The sequence below is a fragment of the Emys orbicularis genome, chromosome 2, assembly GCF_028017835.1.
Source record: "Emys orbicularis isolate rEmyOrb1 chromosome 2, rEmyOrb1.hap1, whole genome shotgun sequence".
In the NCBI taxonomy this organism is placed as follows: domain Eukaryota; kingdom Metazoa; phylum Chordata; order Testudines; family Emydidae; genus Emys; species Emys orbicularis.
This window is the reverse complement of record NC_088684.1, coordinates 57,338,590-57,353,088: the sequence shown is the minus strand read 5'-3', so window position 1 is coordinate 57,353,088 and position 14,499 is coordinate 57,338,590. Positions and strand designations below refer to the sequence as shown.

General features: G+C 39.6%; 1 protein-coding gene across 5 annotated transcripts in view; it reads right to left on the bottom strand.

The window, feature by feature from the left end:
• The window catches only part of UBE2W (ubiquitin conjugating enzyme E2 W), a 38,090-nt gene that overhangs the window by 2,405 nt on the left and 21,186 nt on the right, over nt 1-14,499 (bottom strand). For 4 of the 5 annotated variants that reach the window (XM_065397802.1, XM_065397804.1, XM_065397805.1 and 1 more), the window contains exons 2-5: nt 12,721-12,812; nt 10,614-10,716; nt 7,106-7,261; nt 5,916-6,009 (exon numbers count right to left, since the gene is read on the bottom strand). In XM_065397802.1, coding sequence (XP_065253874.1) covers nt 5,916-6,009; nt 7,106-7,261; nt 10,614-10,716; nt 12,721-12,812 — 445 coding nt within the window. The remainder of the gene's footprint in view (nt 1-5,915; nt 6,010-7,105; nt 7,262-10,613; nt 10,717-12,720; nt 12,813-14,499) is intronic. The other variant, XM_065397803.1, reaches the window with a different exon arrangement.

Genomic DNA, 14,499 nt, shown 5'->3' with positions numbered 1-14,499 from the left:
CCAAAAGTCGTTTGAAGATTTTCAATATGTCCACAAAAATGGTCTAAGTTATAGACAGTTGAATAAATTAAGCTTAAGGATGGATCTGTCTCTCAGAGGATATGTCTACATGTCAATAAAACAGATGTGGCTGGCCTGTGTCACCTGACTTGGGCTCACAGGGCTCAGCCTGTGGGCTCTGGGATCACGCAAGATGGGATGGTCCCAGAGCCCAAACTCCAGCTTGAGCCCAGATGCCTACATTGCAGTTTTATAGTCCTGCAAGCCCGAGTGAACTGACATGGGCCAGCCACAGATGTTTTATTGCAGTGTAGACATACCCTAAAGCACACGGGGGGGAAAATCCCATTCATACTCCAAACCAAATTTGTCAGGCTTTCCTGCCCTGCCCCCCATAGTCCCCAATGCTACAGCAGATACTTCTGCCTGAAAAACTTCTGCCTTTTAAAATCTCTTCCAAATCTCATCTTACAGTGGAGTTATTCACATTTTTTTAGATAACTGTGTAATTAATTGTTTTACTCAAATATATATGTCAAATAATGTTAGAGAAATTAATGTTATAAATGTAATATTATAAGAAGAAGAATATATAAAGGAATTTTGGCTTTTTGAATGCATTTCTATTGATGCAGCATTTCAGAACTCAGCTGAAACTGCTTCAAGGTTGTGTAAACCGTGACACTTGGTTTTTGTGTCTTATTTGTGAAACCTTTGGTCTATGCAAATAGCAAGATGAAGCAGAGTGACAAGAAGGCTCCAGGTGTAGCCCCTGCAACAAGACAAGCTAACAAGTAAAAACTCAAGGCCATAAAAATAGATCAGTAAGAAGGATAACCACTATTGTAAGGTAAGAACTGGATAGAGCCAGAGGGAGTGACAGCAGAGATTAGATAGAAGTAGACAGATAAAAGAGTTTTAGCAGGATAAGCAAAAATGTATTCGTTCAGGTTAGTTATTATGATTTATGCATGAGAATATTTTAATTATATAGGTACACAGATGAGGTAACTTGGTAAACTGAGTCTGCACAATGTTATCGAACAAGGGATACAAGATAAGTGATTAACAACAAGAGAGTGGAGAAGACAGGGGGAAAACATACCAGAGATCTGAAAAGAGAGTCTCACTGTCCTCAGGAGAGGTAATTTGGCCACTTTTCTTGCCTTATCTGTTTTTGCATGTATATCTAATTCAGAGGTGAGAATAGTATTGTCTTAAAATGTACATAATAAAGGCTACAAGAAACTGTTTAAGCCTAAATAAAAAAAAATGAGTGTTGACCTTATCAATATTTCTGTACTCTCTAAATTTAAAAAAATGTTGATATTTTAAATTAAATATACTCCCCACTCCATCCTGACTGCAAGATACTCTGTCCTTGATAACAGTACATGAAAAAGAAGACTTCATGGCAACACAAGGAGGGTGGAGAACTAAAACTCTTCGTTTACAAGTTGGACAGGGTACATTAGAGGTAAAGAGCGAGTATCTGAATCATCTACAGATAGTCCTGGAGGGGTGTCAAGAAAAGCAGCAGCAATCAGCAACACTGGTTGAGGACAAACACCATCCTGCTTCCACAGGAATTTATCTCCTGCCTAGGTAGGGGAGGCTCAGGACACACATCAAAACACCTTAAGTGACACTGTTTATTTGGAATCTGAGACAAAATCCCCAAAGAGTCACAATCAGATGGGGTGAGGGCAGATCTGAGAACCACCATATGCCTGTGTCACTATAAAGGCTCCCACTTGAGCATTATTCCCCCACTTGCGTGGCTATGATCGGAATACCAACTACTTCTTGGAGAAGGGGAAAATGCTTGTTCCCCTGCAACAGGGAGATGGGAAAATGGGACTGACTGCTTCCTCTTGCTTTGAAAAGGGCAGATCACAACAACTTCCTAAGAGTATATAAGGCTGAGGACAGCTCTTCTGCAGAAGCAGGAAGATCGGCTCTCAAGCTAAGCTTGCCAACTTCCCACAATCCAGCACATCTTCAATCAAAGGAATTAGATTTTAAACAATTTCTTTCTAACTCTCCCTGCTGGTGCCATTGTCATATAGCAGCAGCAGAGGATTTTAACTACAGTACGTGCAATTAAAAGAGAGGATAGTAAGGGCAATATAGGATACTCCTGAGGGAATTCTGGACCAAAAAAAAAAAATTTTCTGTACACGATATTCTAAAATTCTGCAAAAATCTGCATATTTTATTCATCGATAAATAAATGTGCAGGCTCCAGCATAGTAGTGGGGAGCAAAGGCCACTGGCTGCACGGAGATGGGAGATCACCCTGCAGCCCCACACCTCCCACCGAGGGACACAGACTCAGTGGTGAGGCTGTACCTGACACTGACACAGTGCAAGGGCTGGGTCTGCTACAGAAATATCCCAGGGCCCTGCCCCTCCATGCCTGGTGCACCAAGATAGTAAATGAGAGGGACAGAGTCTCACACTTGCCCAGGTGTGGGGCAAGCAGACTCAGCCTGGCAGGATCCAAGTGTGGAGGAACTTAGTGTGGGGCAATCTGGGTCTGGACAACTCAGTCAGGGGTTGGTGGGGGTGGATCTGGGTGTACAGGGGCTTGTTGGGGGGGTTCTGAGTGCAGGGGGAATGGGAGTCTGCAGGGGGTCCAAGTGAAGGTGGCTGGGGCTCAGCAGGGTCTGGGGGATGGGGGAGAGTGGATGTCCGTCCGGGTGCAGCTGGTTGGGGAGGGGATGCAGGGGTCTCAACAGGGTGGTGGAGCTTGTTGGGGTGAAGGTTCAAGTGGGAGGGGCTCAGTAAGGGGTGGTCTGGGTGCAGGGGAGGGGCTCGCAGAGGTCTGGATGCAAGGGGTGGTAGAGATCGGTGGGGGTTGAGTCTAGTGCGGGGGGCTCTGGGTGCAGGGGAGGCTCGGCGGGGGGTCTGGACACACAGGCATTTGGTGGACAGGGGAGCAGCTCCCTGTACAGTGACCCCTCCTCCTGTGGCTGAAAATGAGGGCAGGAAGTGGGGGAGGAGGGTAACTTCCTGCAACCAGGGAAGTTTCAGGGGGTAGGTCTGACCCAGCCCCAGCCGCTCCTTGCGGGGGGAAGAGGAAGTCCCGTCTTCTCCTGCCCCCAGCCCAGCCAGGACTAGCAGCTGAGCCTGGCGCAGGGTAGGAGCCACCAGCCGGGACATCCCCAGCCCCACTCCCCTCCTGTGGTGATTTAACTCTCTGACAGCTGCTCCGGGCACCTGAAATGATGCACCGATGCTGCTGGTGAGAAGTGCGTGACCGCTCTTGTGGCTTCCCTTTGCTTCCCCATCTTTTTCTGCAAGGAAGCAAAGAAATCTGCAGGGGACATGAATTCTGCACGTGCCGTGGCACAGACTTCCCCCAGGAGTAATAGGTTCTCTTGAAACGTGAATACCTCAAAGCACACTACAGTACACTTAGTAGTCAGTAACAGGTTTCACATTGCCAGATAGTTTGCAGCAAGTTAGTGTGCTGTAGATTCACACTCTGGCTTGCTATGCATTAACTCACCAGATAGACAAGCTCTGAGACAAATTTAAAATTTAATAGTCCAGTATTGCTCCAGAACAGACACTTATTTTTAAAGAACTGAGCAAAGGGGAGAACATCACATCTTTGATAATTAGCAATTAGGAAAGGAAGTGAAAATTGATTTAGGTGTTATATATATGAAAACTTTCCAATTTCAGCAGCATGAGTCATTTTTTAAACAGACTTGACCTTTCCTGACTGTAACCTTCCCAAGTCTGAGTTGATCTCACTCTAGTTTTATCTACTGTTACCCAGTTTTGTTCTGCAATTACTCTATTTTTCTACCTTTCAATCAGAAAAGAATGGCTGGAGAATTTTCCACTGTGTAAAGAACCATTTGATGACTAGTTGAATGGAAATAGAAGTTCAGCCACTATACAAATGCTAGTCATCAACTTTCAGAATCAGATAACCATGTTTATTTTTATATCTAGATTTTCACTCTCAAATCCAATTTTTCACTTGTAGGAAAACTGGAGTAGCACCTAGAGATTGCTACCATGCAGAGACTTCAGCCCTAAATCCTAAAGAAGAGTCTCATCTTCTCTGACACAGATTACGATTAAAATTAGAGCAGATCTCATCACAAAATGAAAGCTATTAAAGAAAAACTCTTAGCTAGTCTTCTTGGAAGATGACTACCAAGAGGAGATAAGATAATAATTGTTAAGAAAAAAATCTTCCTTGTGTCAATTCCATCAAATCATCTTGCTCTGTTCAATGCCATACTTTCTTTCAGATCATATCCTAACGTCTTCGTTTATGACATCCCTCCACTACTTCTTGGTTTGGCCTCTTATCTTTTTCATTCAGTCTTGATCTGTTCCTTACCCACATAGTTGTCAGAACTGCTCTTTACATGACCAAGCCACATGAGCCTGCACTCCCTCATTTTTTTGTTTATGGGCGTTACCCTTGAGCATGTCTCTTAACACACACATTCCTCACATGCTCTTTCTTGGCTACACCACTCATCTCTCTCAACCTTGACATTTCTGTGGAACAGATCATTTACTCATGTTTCTTTGTTGCCCAACACTCAGGGCCACACATTAAAACTGAAAGTTTTATAGACTTTCCCTTTCAATCTGACTGGTTTCATCCTGTAACATATTATACCACTTATCGCTCTCCATTTGAGCCAGGCATTTATTATCTTAGCTCTAATTTTGTCCTTCATTTCCCCAGATTCTGGAACCCACACACTTCAAACTTTGCATTTTTGGTATTGTCTGCCCACCTAGTTTCAGGGATAATTCTTCAGTGCTCACATCCTCCAGAAAAAAAAGTATTATATATTTCTCCAGAATTAATCAGAGGAAAAAAAACTGATTAGAGTTAAGGAACCGAGGATCAGAAAAAAAACATGTTACAAGAGAAGAAAGGGGACGTGATTATTGAAATGTTCCTGAAACATCACATTAGTCTTGTGGATGACAGGATTTGCTATCCTTTAACTCTTGGCTCAATTTTGAAATTGAAAATAAAGTAATGTACATGCAAATGATAAACAGATTAAAGTTACCTAAATATATATCAACAGTTGATACTGTTAAGTTCTCATTGGAAACAGAGTAATACCCTATATCAAATTCTACTAGAAAAGAGTATTTAACCTGAAGAATCTTAGGAACTCTTTAAGAGCTGCTTGTCTCACATTAATTCTGAAAGTCAGGGGAAAACAGCTCCGGGATGCCCTTTTTTTTTTTAATTGCAGCAAGTCTTCCAAAGCCAAGCAATGACAATCATCCAAGATATTTATTCTTCAATTAAAATATCCCATATACACTTATTTCAGAGAACATAGTATTAAATGTACTTTACCAACACATGATCTATTGTATTTAACAGATCAGGGTTATCATATTAAAATAATTACAGCATTCTGGTTTTGCTAACCTCTTTATCTTTTAAGTACTCATCTAGAATTGCTATAGCTAAGATTTGTTCCTGAGCAATTTTAGAAGTACTAATAATCATAGATCTTTTCTTTTTCATGTCTCTTACTTTCAGCTTCTTTTAATTTGTATTAGCAATTTCCAAAATCTGTTGCTCATAAAAATTCACAATGCAAGATCTTACAATCAACCAATTATTCTGACTGATTTTCTCCACTCTCAAATTTCTGTTTTACATCCTGTTCTGGTCTACAAATATCCATTTAAGTTTGCATATTTAAAACCCTAATCAGTTTTCCTACTAAAATGTAATTTATTCCTTTACAAAAATCTTTTATTTGGTGTCCTGGGAAAAGTTTTTATGTTCCAAATTCGCTAAGCTTAAGCGTTTAAAATTACTTAAAATCCTACTTTGTATTGTTACATTTTTTGCACCCAGCCTAGCAGTCCTCTGAAATTCCTACTCCAAATTAAATACTTACCATGATACCACCATTTTGTTTTCTTTGGATTTTTGTTACATGTTCTTACATAAAATGAATTATCTGGAGGTCGCCTCTGCAATAGAAAAAAAACCTAAAAATAATCAAATAATCAATATATCACTTACAGTATATTATCTATTTAAATAAGCTTTTTACATTCAAAGAATAAATGCCATACATTTTGTAAAATGTGTTAAAAGCAGGACTAGGCCCTGTCTACACTGATCAGGAGAGTCACTTTAGTACCTTTCTAGCAAGAACTTTAAGCAGGGATACCCAGACAGAGCAAAAAACTTTGCAAATTTTTCAGAAAGCTTGGATGGAGAAAACTAATTAACCACTCTTATTTGTAAAGGCAAATGGAACTAAAACCACTGCCTAACTAAAATACTTTTTAAGTTTGGCTTCAATGTATCACAAGTATAGTTTCGAATCCCAGTCTATATGAAGTCTCTCATAGCTTGGTGAGATTGACCAGATGGACTTGAGTTAGGCTGCAGATCTTCATGAGTGAAGGCCTATCAATAGCCTAATGAGTAGAGCAGTTTTCAGAAAAGTCACAAGGTGGTCACAGTGAAAAGGGAGTGTCACAGAAATCATAAAAAATAGTTATAAGCATTATTTTGTACCCCAATAATATATATTTTCCTGCAAATAATTAGAACCGAAATTGTGATGTGGTGAGAATAGACATCTGGCAAAACAGCATCATACAATAACTGACTGCTGTAAAACAAATCTAACTCCAATTTCAAGTGTGATCTTATTCTGAAAAATGTTTATGTAAAAAAATTGAGCCTCAATGGATCTGCTCCAAGTGCCATATCTGCTTACTTAAGAGACAAAAATGTATTGTCAGCTGTGTGGCTCTCCTGTGCTAAGAGAACAAACTGGAAAAATGAAGGATGAGAAGGAAAAAAAAAAAAAGGAACCTAATAATGTATCCTACTGGAATTAATTTGGTTCTTTACAAATAGAAAATTGTTTCCTCCTACAAAATCTTTATAGCAAGTCGACATCTGCACTACTCAAAACGTTTCAGTGTTTTAATTTATGGTATATTTGTTTGAATATTAGAAAAAAGGTAACATTATTCAAGTGTGAGAAATATAGACTTTGGAAAAAGTATAAAACCTGCAGCTTTCATTTATTTTACTCTGAGTGGATTATTAAAAAAACAAACATACCTTTTCTTTGCAGCTGGAAAGCATGCTAATAATGCTAAGACAAACCGATTGCACCGAGAGAGCTGGGGACCAGTCTTCTGTTAGAATGGATAAACAGATATGACCATTGCTATAAACATGAGGATGAACAGGAATATTGTCACCAGTAAACATGACCTAAAAAAGAATAAAATACCGTTAGCATATGTTGTTAACATTTAAATGAGAAACAGACGTGCTTGTGTCTTCCGGAAACAGTAATGCCTTATAGTCAAAAGCCAGATTGTGCCATCTTTTCTTACACTGAGTAGTATCTTACTCTGTTTGTCGTTACACTGATTTCAGCAGGACTTTTTGCTAAGTAAGGTACTAATTAACATAAGGATGGCAGAATCTGGTCCAAAATAACTTGTACGTATGACAGAAAGAACCAGTGTGAAGAAGTGAAAGGTTAAATATAATCACTATTTATAAACAGCAGTGCAGCACAGAAACGTGCAAAGACAGCTTCTCTAAATTATAGCGATATAAAGACATCACAAAGCTTTCATGAAAGATTTTTCAGTCTTAAAGCCTCATCTTATTCTTCTGTAGAGAAAGGACTATGGACTAGCTACCCACCACATTGTGTTTCAATGGTTCCATAACCTACAACATTATTCAACTGGAAATACCATGAGAGTCACAAATGAGTAAGTCTCCTTACAACAACAAATACAATAGAAATGTAAGTTTTGGGAAACTGATTCAGGTCCCAGCAGAAAAAAAGCTTGGTAATTAATGCTATAGACCAGGGGTTGGCAACCTCTGAGAAGTGGTGTGCCAAGTCTTCATTAATTTAAGGTTTTGCTTGCCAGTAAAATGTTTCACGTGCCAGACCGGCAGCGCGGGCAGCAGATGGAATCCCAGACCAGCAGCGGGCTGAGCCAATCAGCCCGCTGCCGGTCTGAGGTTCCGTCCGCCGGCCCCTGCCAGCCAGGGTCCCGGCTGCTGGCCCCGCTCAGCCTGCTGGCGGCCCAGGTTCCGTCCATCCAGGTTGGTAGCGGGCTGAGAGGGGCCAGCGGCCGGGAACCCAGACCAGCAGCGGGCTGAGCGGCTCATCCCGCTGCCAGTCTGGGGTTCCGTCCGCTGGTCCCTGCCAGCCAGGGTCCCGGCTGCTGACCCCGCTCAGCCCGCCGCTGGTCTGGGGTTCCGTAATCCAGGCCGGCAGCGGGCTGAGCGGGGCCGGCGGCCAGGACCCCGGCTGGCAGCATCATGCCACTAAAAATCAGCCCACATGCCGCCTTTGGCATGCGTGCCGCAGATTGCCGACCCCTGCTATAGACTAACAAAAAGTTGTGATTTATAAAACCACAGCATGCTGCCACATATGAAATATATAATTTTAGATTATACTATATCTGAAGGATGATTTTGAGATGGACAAAATAACACAAGAAAAAAAGTGTTCAGAAATAGACAGGAATCAAATTAGAGTCCCATTGCCAGGGTCAAAACAAGTAAAGAAGAGCGATCCTGGCAATTACTGCCTGTAAGTGAAACTTCTATCACTAATCAAATATATAATTGACCCAGAATTCAAAGAAGGGACAATGGAAGTGGAGAGAAAGAAGCACCCTCAGCAGCCAGCATTACCCACTCAACTCTTCATCCAATCCCCCCACCCAACCATCAGCAACTTCCCACAGTATTCACCCATCACTAGATGATGTTATAACTCCCTTTTATCTATATATTTTTATGGCCTACCACCTGAGAGCTTCCCAAATATTTTATGGATACATTCTCACAACATCCCATGAGGTAGAGAAGCATCCTCATCACCAGTTTATAGATGGGGAACTGATGCAGAAAAATTAAACAACCTTCACAATGTCACCTAGGACCTCCTTGTGGTAGAAACAGGAAATGAACTCAGATCTTCTGAGTTCCAGCCCAATGCCTTAATCACAAGACCACCCTCCTCACTTCACTTTGAACTTCTATACTGCTATTTGAAGTTCTATACTGCTATTTGAAGGTCTTATTTTTTCAGACATCCAGCAATATATTTCTTTTTCAAACTAATGTCTCGCCTTTCAAAAAATAAAATCTATGCACAACTCAGTAAGCAAATGTATGCACACTATGAGACAACATATATTTGAGACAGAAAACAACTGAGTGCTTAAGTGATAGAAGTTTAAACTGTTATTTTACACTATATATGCACTTTTGTTAGAATCAAGGTGTTAAATTATACAAGAGGAACTTATTATATGGCAGAATTGTTATTAAGGAAGTTCTGGCTATCTTCAACAGTCAAGCATCCATTACTTAAATACTTAATTGTTTTCTGTACTAACCAGTGTACATGTATTGGTCTGTTTACTGTTTTACAATAAGTTGCACACAGCCACACACACACTTCGGGTAATGAGTACAAAGAGTACCTACTTGGAACCAAATGAAAGTGGCTACCCTCTTGTGGATCACCTATGAGTACTTCACTGCAAACCTGATGGGTGCAGATGTGCAGGTGCCAGTTTGTTCCTTAAAACCTAAGACTGAAAAGTCAGCATTCTAGTTTTTACCACAGTACCGAAACAGATCTTTGTGGTTAAGCTTTTCGTATGGCTTTTTGAATGAGTTGCAATAAATATGTCTCCACAGAAATCACCACAATTAGTATTAATTCACAAACTCAGAACTTTCAGCTGAGAGGACATGAAGACTAAAGTTCTCTCACTCTAGGTTTTTCCTCTTTTTTCAGGGGGTAGAGGGAGGGTCTTCTACCTATGCTCCTTCCCCTTGAAAGCCACACTTTGTAACCTTCCCTCTGGTTGTGGAGGGTGAATGTAGCTCAACATTGATATTGCTCCTTTCGTTGGTTTGATGTCACTAGAGATCAACGTGGCAACCTTTCCAACAGGATAGTGCACTTCCTCTGCAGCTCCTGCTGCTGATTCAAGAAAAAATGAACCAAGTTTGTTCCTTAACTCATGTAGTATCACTAGATTATCAAGCCTCTCCTATGCCACAACACCTATGTTTGTGCTCCCTGTCACAATCACAGCTGTGGTCCTACCTACAGTACTTCCCCAGCAGTACTAACAGGAGCAGCAAAGAAACTGCAAGGAAAGTGATGTTAAGGAGCAGCACCGGGGTTTGGAGGCAAGAATAGAGGAAAAAAGAAGTTTGTCATCCACTCTATTTCTACATTCCAAAAGCAGAGAATCACTGCCCCTGTGTTGCTCTTTCATTGGTCATAAAAAAATCCCCAAGAGGATTCAAGTGACACTCAAAAATTTCAGATTTACTCTGTTCTTCCTATGAGAACAAGTGGACATATTTCTCCATTGCAGAAACATTTTAAAAAGAGGTGGCAACTGCACAATTGAGTGTACAATTGAAACCCATGTAACTAAGACAGAACCTTAAAATTACAAGAAGCGTGGACAATGTTACTATTCAGCATATGCCATGCAGCTATAATCTAAAAATCTAAAAAAAAGGGGAGGTAAGCAGGAGGGAGAGAGAAACTAATTACCTGAGGAGAATCAAAGGGATATCGACTACTGAACTTAAATAGAAGCTGAAATTTCTCCCCTTCATATAATGTACCTGGAGCACCTTCCATATCTACGATCCACCTAAAAAAGAGATACAAATCTTTAATAAAATAATCAAGCAATTTAAAATAAAATACAAAAGAATAACTGAATGAACTACCTATTATGGCACTACTAGCTGAACTATGCTTCAGTATCACAATGACCATGAAAGCAAAGTAAATACAACATGGAAATTAACACCAAACCTCCGTATGTGAGAAACAAGTTTGGTATTTTATATACTCAATCTTTGCTATAGTGTTGTAGATTATACAAGCAGCAATGCCTCAGGAAATAAATACAAATGTGTTTCCCTATAAAATGCCTATTTGTACTCAAGTTGAAAGACTGGTAATATGTCCACCCCCAGCCTCATTACCAAGTCTACAACTTGTGTGATGATTATTTCTATCCCCTTCCTCAGGTGAAAGCAGACTCCCTTTCCATTTTATTTTACTTTTCTGCCAAGGAGATTTAAGAATAATAGAAATGTCACAAATAAAATGCAGTTTACTAACATTAAATCAGAATGAAAAGGGGCATGCTCCTTTCCCTGACTCACATCTGCAAAAATGTCACTTGTGGTTCTAGATAGAACTTAGCAACTAAGAGAATGTGAAGGTTAGCAAGACAATAGCACACTACAAAAATAGTAGCTGATTTGCAAACTAATCTACTTTAATCACTGAGCTCCTCTTTAAAGGTTGTGCAACAATAAAGGAAACTGATAGGCCAAAAAGGTACCTGTAAATATATAAATATATATAATCAGTAACGAAGGGAAAAACTTACTGTCTAAAAGGCAGGAAATGCATAGTTAAAGTCCAACTATTTTGAAAAGTAACTCAAAATGGTGTCAGAGGGTTGCATGTCTATATTGTCTCAATGATACATGTCAGATGTGCTCCGAGTTTTATCAACATTCCCTTAGGATGACCTACATATTTCGCTTATGGCTTTGCTGCTTAAAGTAATGGACACCCCACATTGTGTACACTAGAAAGGTTTTATTGGCATTTTTTTTCCAGACATATAGATATAATGGCAAATAAAAGCATAAACCAGCTTATACTTTATTTTTGAAAAACACAAAAATATTCAAAACAAACCACCATTCTCCATAATAATTAGTTTCCTGAAAGAGTCTGAAGATTTGCTCTTGGTTCCCATCATCTTACCCTCAAGCTATTTTAATATTCATGTAGCCCACTCATCAACATTTGCTGTAGTTCAATATCTTACTCTCTTCTATTCTTTTAACCCATTGCCACATGCTACAAGGGCCATATAGAACATGGACCTTTCTCTGGATTATACAATAACCATGTGACATTTCATTAAAATCACAATATTTATTTTCTTCTGCTTCAGTTTCCCCCGCATCATGATTTAATGTCAAATCTACCTTGATGGCAGTGACTGATGTATTTAGGAGTGAAAGGTATAGTTTGCTTATAGTCTTTTCCCCATTCCTGTTGATGTCAAAGCATGGAGTGATCTCACATCACCTTCTCTGCAGTTTTAAATAAAACTGAATGCTTAGCATCCCTTCAGATTTTGCTCTCCTGAGTTCAGAATTGTTTGGGCACACCAAACAGACAAAGGAAATCCAAATGAGAGATTGTTGACTAAGAAGGATACCCTCTTGATTTAATGCAAAATGTAGATAATGTCAAACTACTTTAGACTAATAGTTTTGATCTAGAATGGTTTGCCAGAATTTAATTCTGCTCTGTCAGATAATGTGTAGGCACATTTAGGCTGAATTTTTAAAAATTCCAGACAAAAAAGTTTTTTATTCTATAAAAAAAAAAGTGCAAGCATCACTGACCCAGACTTTATAGAAGACAGTGAAATGTATCATACTGTAGATTATAATCCAGTTTATCAGTTACTAGTGAACATATTAAACAGTATACTTGTGAATCATCACTTTTTTTATATCCATGGATCAACAGGAGAAAATATTACTCTAGAAAAAACATTTCACTTATCTATAATTTGAGCTAATGTAGAAAACATGAAAAGTATTTACACACTCACTGTGTAATTGAATTTTGAACACTCTTTTCATTTAAAGTCATTCCTGGAGGTGGGTCATTCTGCAAAGCCAACAGTTCTTTCTGTAGTCTCTTCTAAAAAGAATATAAATAGGATTTGAAATATTGCATAAACTATACATTACAATAAAGCTCATTAATTTACAGTACATTTTGCTGTTTTGCTTTTATTAAACATCTGAAACTCATTTTTTGCCAACTACCTACTCAAAACTTGAAGTACAGAAAATGTGCCTGAGGACAAGGAAAGGGAGCTTCCTGCCACAAAAATTAAACAATCTATTATAATTGGTTAGATAAGAGAAAAGTCATAAGCTCCAAACTCAGTCATGTTCTCATTTATATAATTCCAAAATATATTTACAATATATTATTGGCAACTGTCGATCCAAACTGGATCATGGTATACGCATTAAAGGCCTAATCAGGTGCCAGATGAATCCACTTATGCTGACAAGCCCAATTTGAGAGTGAAACAGCTTGTTATAAATATATTTACAATATATCAGAACAGTTCTTAAGTTAAAGCAAGAGAAGCAGATAACATAATGGTACTTAGCAAAGACTTTGGCACCTCCATAGTAAGAACAATCAAGGCTCCTTACTTAAGGTGGAATACCATTTTGCACTTAAAGCAGGGATTCAGACTAGTGTATAAAAATGTAGCATGTCCTCCCAAGTTTAAAGCACTGAGCAGAGAATGAATTCTGCAAATTTAGAAGAACATCTATTAGTTTGAATTAAAAGTGAAAAATGGGTTCCTTAAGAAGTTTGGCATCTGCATCAGTCTTTTCTTTACCCTAATGAGCCGAACAGAATAATGCTCTTCAAACATTCCATAGAATTAAAATAAATTAAAAACTTGTGCATAGGTCAAATGTAAAGCAATTAGGTTGTAATTAAGCTGTTATTAACTATTTTTGTATCTAATTATTATGATTACATAAAGTACAATTGGAGTCAAGACAACAGCTCTTAAATAGAGCCATTGTGACAGAGGTAACAATTACTACCATTCCTCCCAGCTATGAGATATTCTGATATGGGTGTCTCAATTCCTCAGGGAAGCTGTTCCACTGGTTATAAACAGTCATTGGAACAGGGATCTGAATTTGGGTCTCCCACACTGCAGAAGAGTGCACTAATCCCTTGGTTATTGGGTAGCCTGGGGTGCATCTTTCTCAGTCTTTCCTGCTCAAGCTATTCCACTTTGTATAAATAATTAGTCACTGGGCCAGAGAGAGAGAAAAAGAGAATGAGAATGACAGCCCGGTGATTTGGGCACTTACCCAGAAAGTGGGAGCCCGAAGTCCACATCCATGCTCCAATGACTAACTATTTATACCCAGTAGAACAGCTTCAACAGGAGAGACATAGACATCACAATATCCCCTAACCCAGTGCTTCTCAAAGTGGTGGTCCGTGGACCGGTGCCGGTCCGTGACCCATCGGCTGCCGGTTCGCAGCGAGTTTCCTTATGAAAGCGTCGAATAGGATAATAATATGGCACCGGTCCCTGGCACATTGGAAAAAAAATTGCCCGTCCCCCACATCACATAGCTTGAGAAGCACTGCCCTAACCTACTGTTTAGAGCACTCTCCTGCAACATGAGAATATTTGAACTTGCATCTTTCCCCATGTCAGTCAGAATGGGGAATTGAACCTGGCTCTCTCACATCCCAGCTGAATGCACTAACTACTGGGTATGGAGTACCACCCTCACTTCTTCCTGGCTTTTTGTGAATGGTGCCCCAGTCCTAA